The sequence below is a fragment of the Lissotriton helveticus genome, chromosome 2_1, assembly GCF_964261635.1.
Source record: "Lissotriton helveticus chromosome 2_1, aLisHel1.1, whole genome shotgun sequence".
NCBI lineage: Eukaryota > Metazoa > Chordata > Amphibia > Caudata > Salamandridae > Lissotriton > Lissotriton helveticus.
Genome location: NC_136059.1, coordinates 718033702 through 718048465, shown reverse-complemented (window position 1 = coordinate 718048465; position 14764 = coordinate 718033702). Strand labels below are relative to the sequence as shown.

Genomic DNA, 14764 nt, shown 5'->3' with positions numbered 1-14764 from the left:
GGAGAGAGGTCCATTGATCCTTTGAAGGCCAGTTTGTCTGACGTGCTAAGTTTTTCTCTTTCCTCAGCCCAGCAGGGTTGTGCTGTGGCTACAGTTAAAGGTTATTTGTCAGCTTTTATTTGTTTGCCGGATCAGCCGTCTTTATGCAAATCTTCAGTTGTTATGAGGTTCATTAAGGGCCTTACAAATAAGTTTCCTCCCACTCCTTTCATTATGCCTCAGTGGGATTTAAATCTCATTCTTACCTTTTTAATGGGTTCTCCATTTGAGCCTCTTCATAGTTGTCCTTTGAGGCTTCTCTCTTTTAAAACATTTTTCTTGATTGCCATTACCTCGGCCAGGAGGGTAAGTGAGCTTAAGGCTCTTAGTTCCAAACCTTCATTCTTGACCATTCATGCAGATACGTTGGTTCTTAGGACCAGGGTTGCTTTCCTTCCTAAGGTGGTTACTCCTTTCCATTTGGGACAGTCCATTACCCTACCTACCTTCTATCCTCCCCCTCACCCTTCCAAAGAGGAGGAGAGACTTCATCGTTTGGATCCTAAGAGAGCTGTCATTTTTTTTTTGGACAGAACAAAGGATCTAAGGTTGGACGATCAGCTCTTTGTGGGCTACGTTGGGCGAATGAAAGGCAAGGCTGTGCACAAGCGGACTCTCTCGGGGGATCATCTTCTACATCAAGATCTGCTACGCCTTGGCCAATAAGGACCCGCCTGAAGGTATCAGAGCTCATTCTACCAAAGCGAAGTCATCTTCTTCTGCTTTGGCTAAAGATGTTCCTGTTATATTGATATTTGTAAGGCAGCAACTCGGGCCTCCCTCCATACTTTTATGAAGCATTACTGCTTGGATTCGGAGGTTAGGAGGGACGTCCATTTTGCACGTTCTGTTCTGCAAGATTTTTTGGTCTAGTCAGGTGGACACCCTCCTCCGGGAGAGGCACAGCTTTGGGATTCTATTCAAAAGATGGAGTCCACAGGCAGATGTATCCATCAGAAGAACAAGTTACTTACCTTCGGTAACGCTTTTCTTGTGGATACAGTATCTGCCCGTGGATTCCTCACCGTTCCACCCGCCTCCCCGTTGTCCACCTGTTTCTACCAAAAATGCTAGAACTGTTTGACATGAATGTTTTTAATATGTCTTTTTCTTGCTTAAGATTTGATTTAGGAAGAATGCTTGGTTTGTTGTCCTTTTCCCATGCTTTTATTGGTTAAGCTATGTGTACTTGCATTTGCATATATATATTTTGTATACTGTGTATACGTGTGAAAATGTTGTCGGTTCGCCCGTTTGCCTCGAGGGCATGGAAAAAATGGGTGGAACTGGTGTCAGCATGCCAACGAGGTCTTCTTATGGCTCAGATGACGTCATACGGAGCCGCGAGCGGAGCCGTGCTATTATGATGTCCTTGTCGACGTGGGAGAGCTAGTAAAATAATTTCCGCGGAATGCTGACGCAAGGGGTATTCGAAAGGTGAGGATCCCACAGGCAGATACTGTATCCACCAGAAAAAGCGTTACCAAAGGTAAGTAATTGTTCATCTGGTCACATCTGACAAGGACTGTATTAAAGCTGATGGCTGCCTGTGCTGTCCTAAGGTTGTCATCCCAATCTGTTTTAAATTTAGTCTTTACCAGTTAATGAAAAATAATTTGAAAGCTACTAGCATTTTTTATTTTAATACATCCTTTCTGTTTCTGTTTTCAGAGGGAACAGTTGTATTCTTGCAGATGAAATGGGTCTTGGTAAAACAATACAGACAATTTCATTTCTGAACTACTTGTTCAATGAACACCAGCTTTATGGGCCTTTCCTTTTGGTTGTGCCACTTTCTACTCTTACTTCTTGGCAACGTGAGATTCAGATTTGGGCACCACAGATGAATGCTGTGGTGTATTTAGGAGACATCAGCAGCAGGAATGTGGTAAGTACCCTCAATCCCTAAGCCTCTCCCCCCCATCATCTCCCCAGCATAAAATATAGATCGTTTAGGCAACCCAAGCATTTATATTTATTTCATTTCCATTTTTGTAAAGTGTAACTGTACCAAAATGCTGTGTCAACAGAGAACTAAGCGAGTCACATAATTTCCTACAGAAAAACATAGGATCTTAAAAAGCATAGTGAAAAGTTCTGGTAGGAGTACTAACATAAAACATAAGTGTTAAAGAAGCATAAATATGGCAAAAAAGAAGAAAGATGTAAAGCAGAAGTCAGGAGGGTTTGGAGTGGGGCATAGTCTGCAAAAGACTGCTGAAGAATGGCAGACGGGAGATGAGGATGTGCTGTGGTAGTGGATTGAAAGAGGCCTGGACGATAGTGAGGCAAGAGAGGTGTTTCTTCATACCTCTATCATCAATGTTTCCCCGGCTCCTTACATCATAGAAGTTTGGTTTGTGCACTTGAATTGTGCATTGCTTATGTTTGAGCTGTGTAAAATGAGTGATTGGCAGACCCATCTAAAGATCAGATGCTTATAACCATATGATATCACACTGCTGAATATGTATTGCATTGTTGTTGAATTTCTATAGGTGTTAATACCCCATATGAGGCACAGTTGCAAATTTGTGGATAGGTCTCACGCTACTCCTGGGAGTGCTTGGGTAGAAGAGTGTCGGAAGGTTAGAGGTTCAAGTGTCATATGGATGCACCAGAGTTGTGCTCTTACTGTCATTGTCACTGCTCCTTTGTGTGTAGTGAGGAAATAAGTGTGAAACATAGTTTGTGTAAGCTTATTCATCACTAGTGTATGTATGGAGACAAATGTGTGAAAGGAGCATGCTCTATGTTATAAGTGTTGTGGTATTGTGCAGGAATGGCAGGCTGCTCACATGATGGGCCACAGAAGAGAGATGCATGTGGTTGCACTTACCATCCTTCAAGTAATTTTTTCAACATTGGGCGAATATCATCTTGGATTCTGTAATTGCCAACTCTTCTTAGTGACCCCAACCGCAAGAAAAACTGTTAACGCGAGTATCGTGTGTGAAATTTCTTCTCTTCAATGAACTTCAGAGGCCATCACACAACTCTGGGTCTCCATCCTTCGGGCACCTATGCTCCTCTAATGCCTTGTGCCCTCGACGCCCCTCCAGAGCCTCGTGCCCTCTTTCTTCGACATTGGAGAATGTCCACATGCAGTATGAGATTGAATGGACGTCCTTCATTGAAAAATGTTCTCAATGCCACTCTAAATATCCCTGGTGCCACCCCCACAGCATATGGCGTAAAAAGACCCTTTGTTATTGCAGAAACAGACGATGGGCCCCCATCACGTTCGAGCGACAGTGCCGAAGAGGTTCGGGACATCTTTAGTGAACTGGACCCCCTCAGTGCCGAGGAGGAAGATGACGTTGAGTCTTCAGTCGTTCCTTCTCACCTACCAAGTGTATCAATTGCTGATGAGAAGGAAGAAGGGGCGCTATCCACTTCATCCAAATACGGCTTTCCTACAAAGACTATATTCAGGCTAGTGAGAGTGGTCGATCTGAAGCACATCACAAGTCCCATAAGAGACTGCACTGGGAGCCAGATCACCGCTCTCAAGAGAGAGTCTGGCTACCAGTGCACGAGAAACGGCCACCCTCTCAGCCTCCTACGCCATGGGAGCTGAAAAGGGATCCTACAAAGGACAGTGATCTACATTGGCCCTCTGATCCAAAGCCCTTTTTCAGCACTAAGCAGTCTCGACACCCTTTAAAACGAAAGGCACCATCCATGCCTGCTCCTTTCTCTGTGCTGAAAGAAGTGTTGGTGTTGAGACCTGCTTCCACATCCGCCTCCGATAAATCAGAGAGGCCAATCTTTGAAATGCTGCGAAAGCATCTTGATGAGAAGCAAAGTAGCTATACGTTAACCCTTTACAAAAGCTGAACCCCCCCAGGATATTGCGGCATGGACTTGGATATTTCGCAGCACAAAAATTAAAATTTTGCAGCACACTATTGCTTTTTGCGGCAGTTTTGCAGCATTTAATTTTTTGTCAACTATGAGTTATTCATATTTATGAGTTAAGATTTAGGTTTAAAGCAATGGTCTCCAATCTAAATACCTGCCATGTACTCACTAATGACACCTTCAATCAGCACTGGAGTTTTAGGCAAAAGCACTTTGTGTGTTGAAATTATAGACACTGTCTTCAGTCACATGAGGTCTGAAGTGGTTGTGAAAAAGAGGACTTTGCAACTCCTGCTGAGTTCACGCCTGAAGATAAGCACCATAGTATTCTATGCTATGAGCATCACAGAATAAGTCTGCCTACCTTTTTGGAGTTCTGAAGTTTCTCTAGCGTACTAGTTCAGATCTAATAGCACAGCAGAAATGGTGGAAAAGCAAAGGACAGCCTGTTCAGCCAGCAGAATACAGCTGCATGGTAATGTTTCCATCCCTAGATGGACAAGTGGGGCTACAGTCAAATTGTATTTAGGTTTCAGTAAAAATTCCTTGCTGCTTTTTTTTGTGACCAAACTATAGGTCACTTTTTTAGGTCTTGGCCTGACGTAAGCAGGGCATGCGCTGCTCTCGTCATATGAGGCTTCTTGGCAGCCGAGATTTAAGTACCCAGCAAGTAATTTTCCTGGGTCTGAACTCCATCTAGGTTTTTTGGAAGCTACCTTGTATTGTTCTAATTCTGCATTGACTGGGGATTCTTTAAAATGGTCCATGGCACTGTGGCAATGTGGTTGTGGTTAGGATCACAAACATCAGAGGTGGCCATGAACCCGGTTGCTTTGCTAGGGCTGTGAGACAGTCTATTCCCCCTACAGAGCGAGGTGCACAAGGCACACTCACACTAAGCCTTTCATAGATATTTTTAGCCACATCCCCCCCCCCCAAGGAGATCCGAGTTTCCAAATGCAGTTTTTCTCATCCAAACTCGCGGGAAGCTGAGAGCGGCCTGAAGCCCGCCTCAATCATGCCAAGCTGTTTTCTGCCGGGGATAATGTTTCCTGACAGGGTATCAATATCTTCCTGGGTTAGTCTTTCTACCTTAATCTAAAATATAATATCCCTATCAATAGACAGGCTCTGCTCGGCGGCTGCACTTGCAGACCTGCTCTCTGGCTGCCGATTTTATCTCCACGGAAAAAACACAGGGAGGAAGGAGGGTGTCGCACCTCGCTGCGCCTTTGTGATGAGGAAGAACATTTATAAAATCATCATCCCGCTCCCTCTCCCCTGTCGTCCCCAGCGCCTCTCGAGCCCCCCGACCCCTCCTCCTCCTCCCAATGTCTTTCTCTTATTAAAAGAACAAGCTTTGAAAACACCTATATGCCTTACTTCAGTGCTTTCCTGTCGCTGCACTCCAGTTACCAACCCCTTGTCTGCGAGGTCCATGCTGTTTGTAAACCTCCCTGCTCCCCGCACGCTCTCTGTGTGAAGTCCCTCCGCCCTCCTGTTAGTCTCACACACGCTGGGCTGACCCTACCCTGCCACTCTGGATTTTTTTTGTTGTTGCAGTTTTAATAGCTTGAACTCGACCCGAAGGAATCAGGGCGCTTTACTTTCATGAGCACCAGTTGCATTACAGACTGACGGTCTGACACTGTCATTTGTAGACACGGAGAGATTAAGTGGTCTGCACAAGATGCCTATTTATTTATTTCTTTATTTTATGTGTTTTTATATAGCGCGGACTTTACCCGAAGGTGTCAGAGCACTTCACAATAGGAACAGTAATGATACATGAGGAGAAAAATACAAGTGAACGACTTACAAAAGCAAATTTTAAGTTACATGAGGCAAAAGTGACAATTGTGAGCAAACAAAATACAAGAGGTAGCAAACGGTACATTACAGAAGGAAAAGTGACATGTGTGAAAGTTACAAAAGTGTACAAAGTACAAGTAGAGGCATAATAATGCAATAAATGGCACTCAAGCACAAGAACAAACGTTACGTAGGCACTTGTGCAAGTATCTAAAGCAAACAAAATGTAGTGTGTTACAAAGTCATGGAGTCATGGTCATAGTCATGGTGTTTGAAGGGCAGAGACTGCCAAGGATACATGTAAAGCAAATCTTGCAAAGTCACAAAACAGAACAATCAAAGATATCACGCAGGGGAGGAGCTTCGCACGCAACCAAGATGGCCGCGTGAGCTTAGGACTCCCGAGACCCTCGCAACCTCCCGCACTTATCCTGTCTTATATTCTGTTTTTCGTCGATGTCTTCGTGAAGACGAACCAAGCGTGAGGCGAAATCTGCACTCTGATTTTTAATCGGACCCCGGGAGCCGGAGTTACGGTGCCTTGAAGATTGCGGCCTGTGCCTTCGTGATGCCCGGCTGTAGAGTGGCCATGCTACCCGAGCTGTAGTTGAACAACATCGGCCTGCGGGTATCGGCACGACCGGTCCGATTGGTTTCACTTTCGGTTTTGACTTCAAAGTGATCTGTGACTGGAAACGAGCCTACCCCTGTGCCCACTGACAGCTGCCTGGTCACCCACGAATGTGATTGATTGTTTTTGGCTGGATTTGGAGAACTTTCGACTTGTGCCCTCTGGCTGGGGCTATTTTCGCCCGAGGAGGCCAGGGGTCGCCTTTTTTCCTGCCTTATTTCATCTAATCACACTGGCCCATCTCCCCTAATGTCGGGGAAACCGGAGGGTGACAGGCTGAAACCTAAGAATGCTCGGCGGGGTGGCTCTACTCAATCTAACAGTATGGATCGCTATACCCAGATTAAGGGTTTTCCTGGTGCAGCTGGCATTAGGGAGCCGCCAACTTCTGCGATCGAACCGAACTTGCAAGATGTCATGGCTGCAATTGATGGAATCAAGTCCTCATTAGGACAACAAATTGAGGCTCTTGTACTTAAACTTGACACTCTGGCGATTGATGTCAATCTGATCCGTGCAGATCTGGGCAAAACTAATGAGAAGGTTAAATCTTTGGGCATTAAGACATCCAGTCTGACGGGTGATGTCACTGAGCTGCAAACAGATTTCCGTCACTTGAAGACCAACAGCGATCTCATTATGCGTCGTCTCGAGGATTATGAAGGGCGGGCTCGGCGGAACAATGTCCGTATCATTGGGGTCCCGGAAAAAGCAGAGGATCCGGCAGCTGACCTCTTTGTTGAAGACTTAATTATCCGCCATCTTGCACCCAAGGGTCTGAGTAATTTCTTTACGATCGAGCGTGCCCACAGAGTTCCGGGTGGCCCACCGAAGGTAGGAGCCCCGCCACGTCCTATAATAGCCAGACTCCTCAATTTTCGAGACAGGGACGCTGTCCTACAGGCCTCACGGATGGGTGGCCCTACAAAGTTTGAAAACACCACTGTCCGCTTCTACCCGGACTTTACCCAATCGGTCCAGAGGCAAAGACTTGGCTTCATGGGTGTGAAGAAACTATTGCAAGACATGGGCCTCAAATATGCCATGCTTTTTCCGGCCAAGTTGCATATTGAACATGCAGAGCGAACTTATTTTTTCGATCGCCCAGAGGTGGTGGCAGACTGGCTTGACTCTCTATCGAATCAGCCTCCATCGGAGAAACAGACTGCTGGAGTGGAGGGTGGACCGACAGAACAGGAATAGGTGCCGGCAGATGGTTTCCTGGGGTCTCTTGCTGGCCTCGAACTGTGGTTCAATACTCCTGACAATTGACTCGATATACATTTTGGGGGTTGTGGGGTCAGTAGTGGCTCTGCTTCCTCCTCAGTGTTTCTTCTTGTAGCTTAGTTAGATGGGGGGGGGGGGGGCGGCAGGCACACTGCAAGTTAGGGTGGTTTTCTGGTACTACGCCGGGGTGCAGGGTGGGGGGTGTTGTAATGGGATGTTGCTGGGGGGTTTGGGGGGTTTTGTTGGGGATTGTGCGTGTTTCCTTGCAAGGCAATGTATCCATGTCTAGTTTGAACGAGGTGCTGTATTCTACCCGGGGTTGGATCTTCTTTCTTTTTTGGGATGGGGGGTGGAGGGCTGAACTTGATGAGTTGGAATGTAAATGGGCTGGGGGATGGGATAAAACGTAGTGTCGTTTTGCAACTTTAGTCCTGCTTCAGGAGACTCACTTGATTGGCAATACCTGTCGTGCTATGAATAGAAGGGGGTATCGATTGGCTGCTCATGCCGGGTTCTCCTCTGGCTCCAGAGGGGTGGGTATCCTGATCAAGACTTCTCTCCCACTTGAAATTGACTCCACTGTCCTCGACGATAGAGGGTGCTATGTTGCTCTTACGGGTAGGTGGGAGGGCCGGACTATTTCCCTGGTTTCTGTGTATGTTCCCCCTGGCTTGCAGTCGACTACTTTTGCTGACTTGGGGCAGGTGCTCCTAGCTCTCCCTGAGGGATCACTACTCATGGGTGGTGACTTTAATGCAGTGGTTTCTGGTATGATGGATCGGCACCCACCCAGGGATCTGAGAAGTGCACAAAACTGGCTATCTGATTTCCTTGATACCCTAGGTTTGGTTGATTGTTGGAGAATGTTGCACCCAGCACGGCAGCAGTATACTTTCCACTCTAGTGCGCACGGTAGCCTTTCCAGAATTGACTATGTATTGGTACCGGCAGCGCAGGCCCTCTCTGTCACCGAGGTTAGACATTTGGCCCGTGGTATTTCCGATCACTCTCCTTTTTGGTTGCGGATGGAGCTGGGCTCTGAGACTGAGGACCGGGTGGCCCCGATCAACCTCTGGTACCTCCGAAACCCCAAAACTCGGACCGCCTTGGTAAAATCCCTTGACCAGTATTTCTCAGAGAACGAGGGCTCGGTTTCCTCGGCCGTATCTCTCTGGGAGGCTTTTAAGACCGTCCTTAGGGGTCAGGCCCTGTCATTAATAGCGAGTGTTAAGAAACAGAAGGCCGAGGAAGTGGTTAAGATCGAAACGGAGATAGTGGACTTGGAGCTTGATCTGGAACCGGGGGTAACCCGTGCTGCGATACATGTACTGCGACTTAAGCAACTTGACTACAGGGCTTTGGTCACTGACGCAGCTAAGGCCATGAGTAGAGAGCAGCAGGGACGCTTATATGATGTGGGGGATAAGGCTGGTAAATTAATTGCGTGGTTGGATAAGAGGGATAGAGCTAGTCGGGTGGTACCGGTGATTGAGACGGCTAGTGGTGTTCGGGTTTCCGACCCTAAAGAGATCGTTCAGCAGTTCGCGAATCATTTCCAGGCGGTGTACTCCTCTGTCTCTGATAGACCGGAGGAGGACTCACATCTCTTGTTACGGGATATATCCTTGCCGCGACTCTCTGATATTGATAGGGAACAAATGGACGCTGCAATAACAGCCGATGAGGTGGCTTTAGCGATTCGCTCCCTGCGTCCGGGGAAAGCAATGGCTCCTAACGGCCTACTTATTGAACTCTACAAGCCGAAACCTGATAAAATCGCTCTCTATCCGCGTGATATGTTTTTGGAGTCTCGGGAGTGTGGCTCTCTCCCCCGTGATCAGCGGTTAGCGACCATTGTGGTGATTCACAAGGAGGGGAAGCCCAGGGACAAGTGTGCGTCGTATCATCCCATTTCCCTATTGAACGCCGAACCAAAGATTCTGGCAAAGGTCCTGGCAAATAGATTGATCACTATTATTGGTGAGCTGATACATCCGGATCAATCTTGTTTCATCCCACATAGGAACACCGCCCTAAATCTCCGGCGCCTGCATGGTGTTCTCGCGAGAGCATCGACGTTGCGTGAGCCGGCCATCTTGGCGTCATTGGATGCCACGATGGCCTTTGATACCGTGGAATGGTCATACTTACGTGCCGCGTTGGTTAAGTTTGGGTTCGGGCCAGGTTTTATTGGCTGGGTTAGGTTGCTCTACGAGGACCCCCTAGCGCAAATTGTTGTTAATGGCCGCGTCTCAACTCTGTTTGGTCTCGAGAGGGGGCCGCGTCAGGGCTGACCTTTGTCGCATCTTCTGTTCGCTTTGGCCCTCGAGCCTCTCGCGGCGTGGATCCGTTGGGAGCCCTCGATGAAGGGTATTCGATGGTCCTCTGAATTCGAAGATTGTATCTCGCTTTATGCAGACGATATTTTGTTGTATCTGACTTCACCACGAAAATCTTTGATAGTATTATGCGATGTCTTGAACTCATTTGGTAGAAACTCAGGCCTCATTATTAATTGGACGAAATCCTACTTATACGTCCTTTCGGGCGACGTTCCTCTTCTCCCACTCAACTGTCCCATCCAGATTGCGCACACGGGGTTTAAATACCTCGGTATTTATATTTCATTGGACCCTGCAGTACGGTACGAGCGGAATCTCATTCTGTCCTTGTCTAGATTGAAGCAAGATGTTGCGGGTTGGCGTAAGCTTCCACTTTCACCGCTTGGTCGTGCTGCCCTTTTCAAAATGATGTCTTTACCTCGTTTTCTCTATGCTCTTCAGAATACTTTTGATATTGTTCCCGCTAGTTATTTCCGGGCGATTGAGGCTCTTCAAAGGAAATTGATATGGGACGGTAGACCTTGTATCTCGCTCGCTAAGCTGACACTCCCTTGGTACTATGGGGGTATAGCTCTCCCGGATATAAAGCAATACTATTGGGCATCCCAATTGGGAGCGATTAATCACGGCATGTATGGTCCAGACTTGAACCCCGCCTTCGCCATGGATAGGTGGCTTCTGCGTGGTGGCAACTATTATAGGGCACTATACTCTAAATCGGTGGTCAAGGCTTTGTCGGGACCTACGAGGATTGCAGTATGCCTGTGGCAGGACGCGACTAGCGCAATGAGATGGATGGATCGTCTGACTCGGGCGACCCCGCTATTTGGTTCAGATAAACTTGGCAAATTGTGGAATACCAAGGGGTTCGATAAATGGGACCTCATTGGTATTAGTAAGGTGGGGGACCTTTGGGTCAAGGGTCAGGTAAGATAGTTTGAGTCGTTGCAGGAGGAGTTTGACTTAAATAATTCGGAATACTACCGTTATATCCAGGTTCGCCATGCTTTGAGGTCGGTTTTCCCGGTCGGGGAGGCAATTCGGAGTCGTCCCCGCTCGAAGATAGATTGTTGGATGGCTATGTGCCTGATAGCACCATCTCTCTAGTCTATAAAAAACTAATCAATGATAGATCAGACCTCCTATTGCATCTTCGAGACTTGTGAACCCGTGACGGTCTTGAACTGGATGACGAGGACTGGCAATCTGCAAGGACTGGCAATCTGCGATCTCCTCTCCAAAGGAGGTCCCAATCCCAGCTCGACTCGGTCCAACTTAAGATTCTGCATAGGATTTGTGTCACGGGCCCTCGTTTGGTCCACATGGGTTTTTCTGAGGATGGTCTGTGTAAGCGTGGATGTGGACAGGTGGGGACGTTCCTTCATATTATCTGGGAATGTCGTGAGATCGCGACCTTCTGGAGCAAGGTACATGAGGTAATGAATGTGGCGACGGGGATTGCCCTCTTACCGGAGGCTAGACGCTGTTTGCTGAATGTTTGGGAACCTACGGATCACAACGTAGCGCAGACTCAGTGGGTGACCCTGGGGGCCATGATTGGTAAGAGAGATATTGCTCAACTGTGGGGGTCCCCGAGGCTGCCTACGGTCGCGGCATGGAAGGAAAACATGGACTGGTGCATGTTCAGAGAGAAGACTGTGTACTTGGCCCGGGGCCGACTCCGGAAATGGTGTAGTGTGTGGGGACCCTGGAAAAGCTACCGTGGAGATATATGTACTCCTCCTGTTGTAGATCGCCCCGATGTCCCACTTTCCCCTAGCCCCGCATTCCACTTACTGTACTGTATATGCTTAAACTTTGCCCTGCCCTCTTTCTCCTACACTGATTGCTGATTTCTTTGTATTGCTTTCCCTTCCCCGTCTTGGAATCGGCACTGTATGTAAAATATTTCTCTGCCTTGCTGTTTATATAAATTTTTTCAATAAAAAGAAATATAAAAAAAAAAGATATCACGCAGGCATATCAATAATTGGATGCTGCAAAGCTTCAACCCATACTGCAGCACAGCCTCGTGCACTGATGCTCCCTACCCCGCATGACCCTACTCTAAGTGATGCTATTTGCAACATGCAATGATGCTGTTACAGCTTCATTCAGTTGCACTATCGGAGACTCGCAGTGATGCAATACGTGAGCTTGTGGTGCACGCACGAATGACGATGGTGGTTGCACACCACTCTACTGGTCTTTCTGTGCCCTGAAACCCTACCTCCTCCTTACCGTGTACCCTTTGGGCTCCAGGTCACTCTCATCGTACCGAAAGGAAGGAATGAGCACCTCTATGGTAACAGCGAGCGGGGCGATGTGCACCCCACAACCTGACGTCACAATTTACCAAGAACAGCAACAACCGTACATCGCTGAAGTCACTGCTGAGCCTGTAAACCACACCAAGTAGGAGGGCGCAAGAGTGCAAGGAAAGTTACACATCCAAGGCTGTGGGAACCTTAGGTAGCGATTAGAGCTATTAAAGGCATCCCGCTGAGATTCCGATTGGCCCGCAGCCGGACATTGATTGATTGCCTCCAGGGTGATTGGGTGGAAGACTGCGAGACGATCAGGGTAGTGATTGGAAGGGGCCTAAGGATGTCAGAGGTTAGTCGAGATGGAAGAAGAGGGCGGGGAGTTTGTGGAACGGAATGAAGGCGTGTCTGTAACAAAGCCTGGCGGGAGGTGCCGACTGTGAGCCTACGCCGGTGGGAGGCCCCGAGGCAGACTCCAGGCACTGGACACACACACAGGAGATGGGTGCTGGTCTACAACGTGGGCCTGCTCGTGCGCCAATACTGACCGGGCTGTGCCGGTGCCCCAGCGGCAGAACAAAGAACCGGTAGGGGCGCCTGCTGCTACCGCTTCAACGAAGCTGGGGCTGGAGACCGTTGTGCTGGAGCTGACAGTCCACGAGTGAGAACACCCACCGGATGGAGAGGTGGGTCGATGGGGGGCGCCGAGCGTGGTCGCGATCCCACGTGGTGCTCTTTTAAACCCTGTGAGCAGGAAGAGGATCAAAGAGACGAAGGCATGAAGGACAGGGGGGTGCCGTGAATGGGCTGCAGCCGGAGCCGTGGAGATGGCTGCGCTGGAGGAGGGATGACTTAGTTATCCAACTAGGAAGAGCTGGACAGGTACCTCGCGGCCCTCACACACACATGGTTGTAGACGAGCAGCCTCGACTGGGTAATTAAATAAAGGCAGCTGTGTGTACAGCGCTGCGCATTGCACCTTTGGTTTGTGAGAGCTGTGTTGTGGAGTTGCACAGTTAGATCGACTTTAGGAAGTGCACAGCTGCGTTCCGAATTAGTTTTCTCTACAGTGCACTGCGCACTGCGTTTGAACAGCAGAGAGAGTGGGGTGGGGACTAGAGTAGCAAGGGGAGGGAAGTAACAGAAGACGCGCAGGGAAACTGAAAGAGCGACATGCGAGTGTTGTAGGCACGGTGTGAGCGTGCACATCGGCCTGTCCTTGAAGGGGGACAGGAGATGTGCACACCGCGTGGCTAGAAGCGCGTACACCTACTCAAATCGCCAAAAGCTCTGCACGTGCCCATCTCCTGTTCCGCTTCCGAGGCAAGTCCACAACAATAGAGCTCGCTGGCGACAGCGCTTTGCGCTGGGTACGCTAGGCTCGACCTAAAAAGAGTAAAGGAAAGATGTATTGATTTAGTATAACCTCGGTTTTCAATTCTGCCATCTTGAGGCCTGCTCAACTCTGACCCAGCGCAGAGCAAGAAATCCCTTTAGCAATTAGCATCACCTAATCCCTTCCTATATTCGGTCATGCGTCCCTTCTCAGGCTAAGATTAGTTATGAGTTCACACTCAGCCGGTTGCTCAGACCTTCTGTACTTCCATATATTGTTCCTGAGATGTGCACAACTCCTAGAGGCTTGAACTTGGAGTTGCCAGCGCACTGTATAATGCTGTGCAAGCTCTGGTGTTACCTAATCTGGTATATTTCTTTTTTTTTTTTTTTTGGTCCTCATCTCACCTTTCAAGCCTCTGCGGGTCTTATGAAGCCGCCTTCGTGATCTGTCGCCCCTACGGCTTACCGCACTCGCTTGGGTCATCCGACCAGTCCCTTTATTTTGTAAGGGACCCTGGTGTAATCACAAGACCAATGATGTTTACAATAATCTTTGCTTCTTACCCCAGCTCACGAGGGGGTGGCAAATAGTCGATATCTTGTCCTCCACACCCTCGTACTCTAATCGTGCCATAGAGAATGCAGCTTTGAGCCAGTCTTCCCTTTGCGGGGGTAGGGGATCTTTACACCTCTTGCACACTTCCCTTCTAGCCAACAATATCAAATACAATAATAGACCCCTATCTTTCTGAGAGAAGTTCTGGCTGAGGCGACCATCGTCTCCAAAGAACACCAATCTCATATTAATCTCTATGATGGTATTAAAAATGTCCCGTAAATTGTCACCCACCTCTATCCAAAATCTTGCAAGTGTTGGACACTCATAGAAGATATGTAGGTCATTGGCGAGAGGTGTCGCACACCTGGGGCATTTGGGGGCAGGGTCAGGGGCGAACTTTGCAATTTTTGCAGGGGTGTAGTAGAGTCTATTGATGACAAAGAAATGGTTTTTTTTTTAAACAGGCAGGCTTGACAGATCTGTACAGGGTCTTTAATGAAAATTCATACAAAGAGTCTGTTGACGGTTCAAGTGGGGTTTCCATCCAAACTGCAGCAAGGGGGGGTGTCTCATGGTCCTCGACCTCCAACAAGCTGTTGTACCACATAGAAATTTCCTTGTTTAATGGGCATATCCCTCTCAACAGGTCTTCAATCTCTTTATTTCCACTGGTCTCCCGCTTTTCTGC

At 48.2% G+C, this 14764-nt stretch overlaps 1 protein-coding gene across 1 annotated transcript in view; it reads left to right on the top strand.

The window, feature by feature from the left end:
* Window positions 1–14764, top strand: part of CHD1 (chromodomain helicase DNA binding protein 1) — a 1592763-nt gene that overhangs the window by 296276 nt on the left and 1281723 nt on the right. Inside the window, exon 12 of the mRNA XM_078675438.1 lies at window positions 1711–1927. Coding sequence (XP_078531564.1) covers window positions 1711–1927 — 217 coding nt within the window. The remainder of the gene's footprint in view (window positions 1–1710; window positions 1928–14764) is intronic.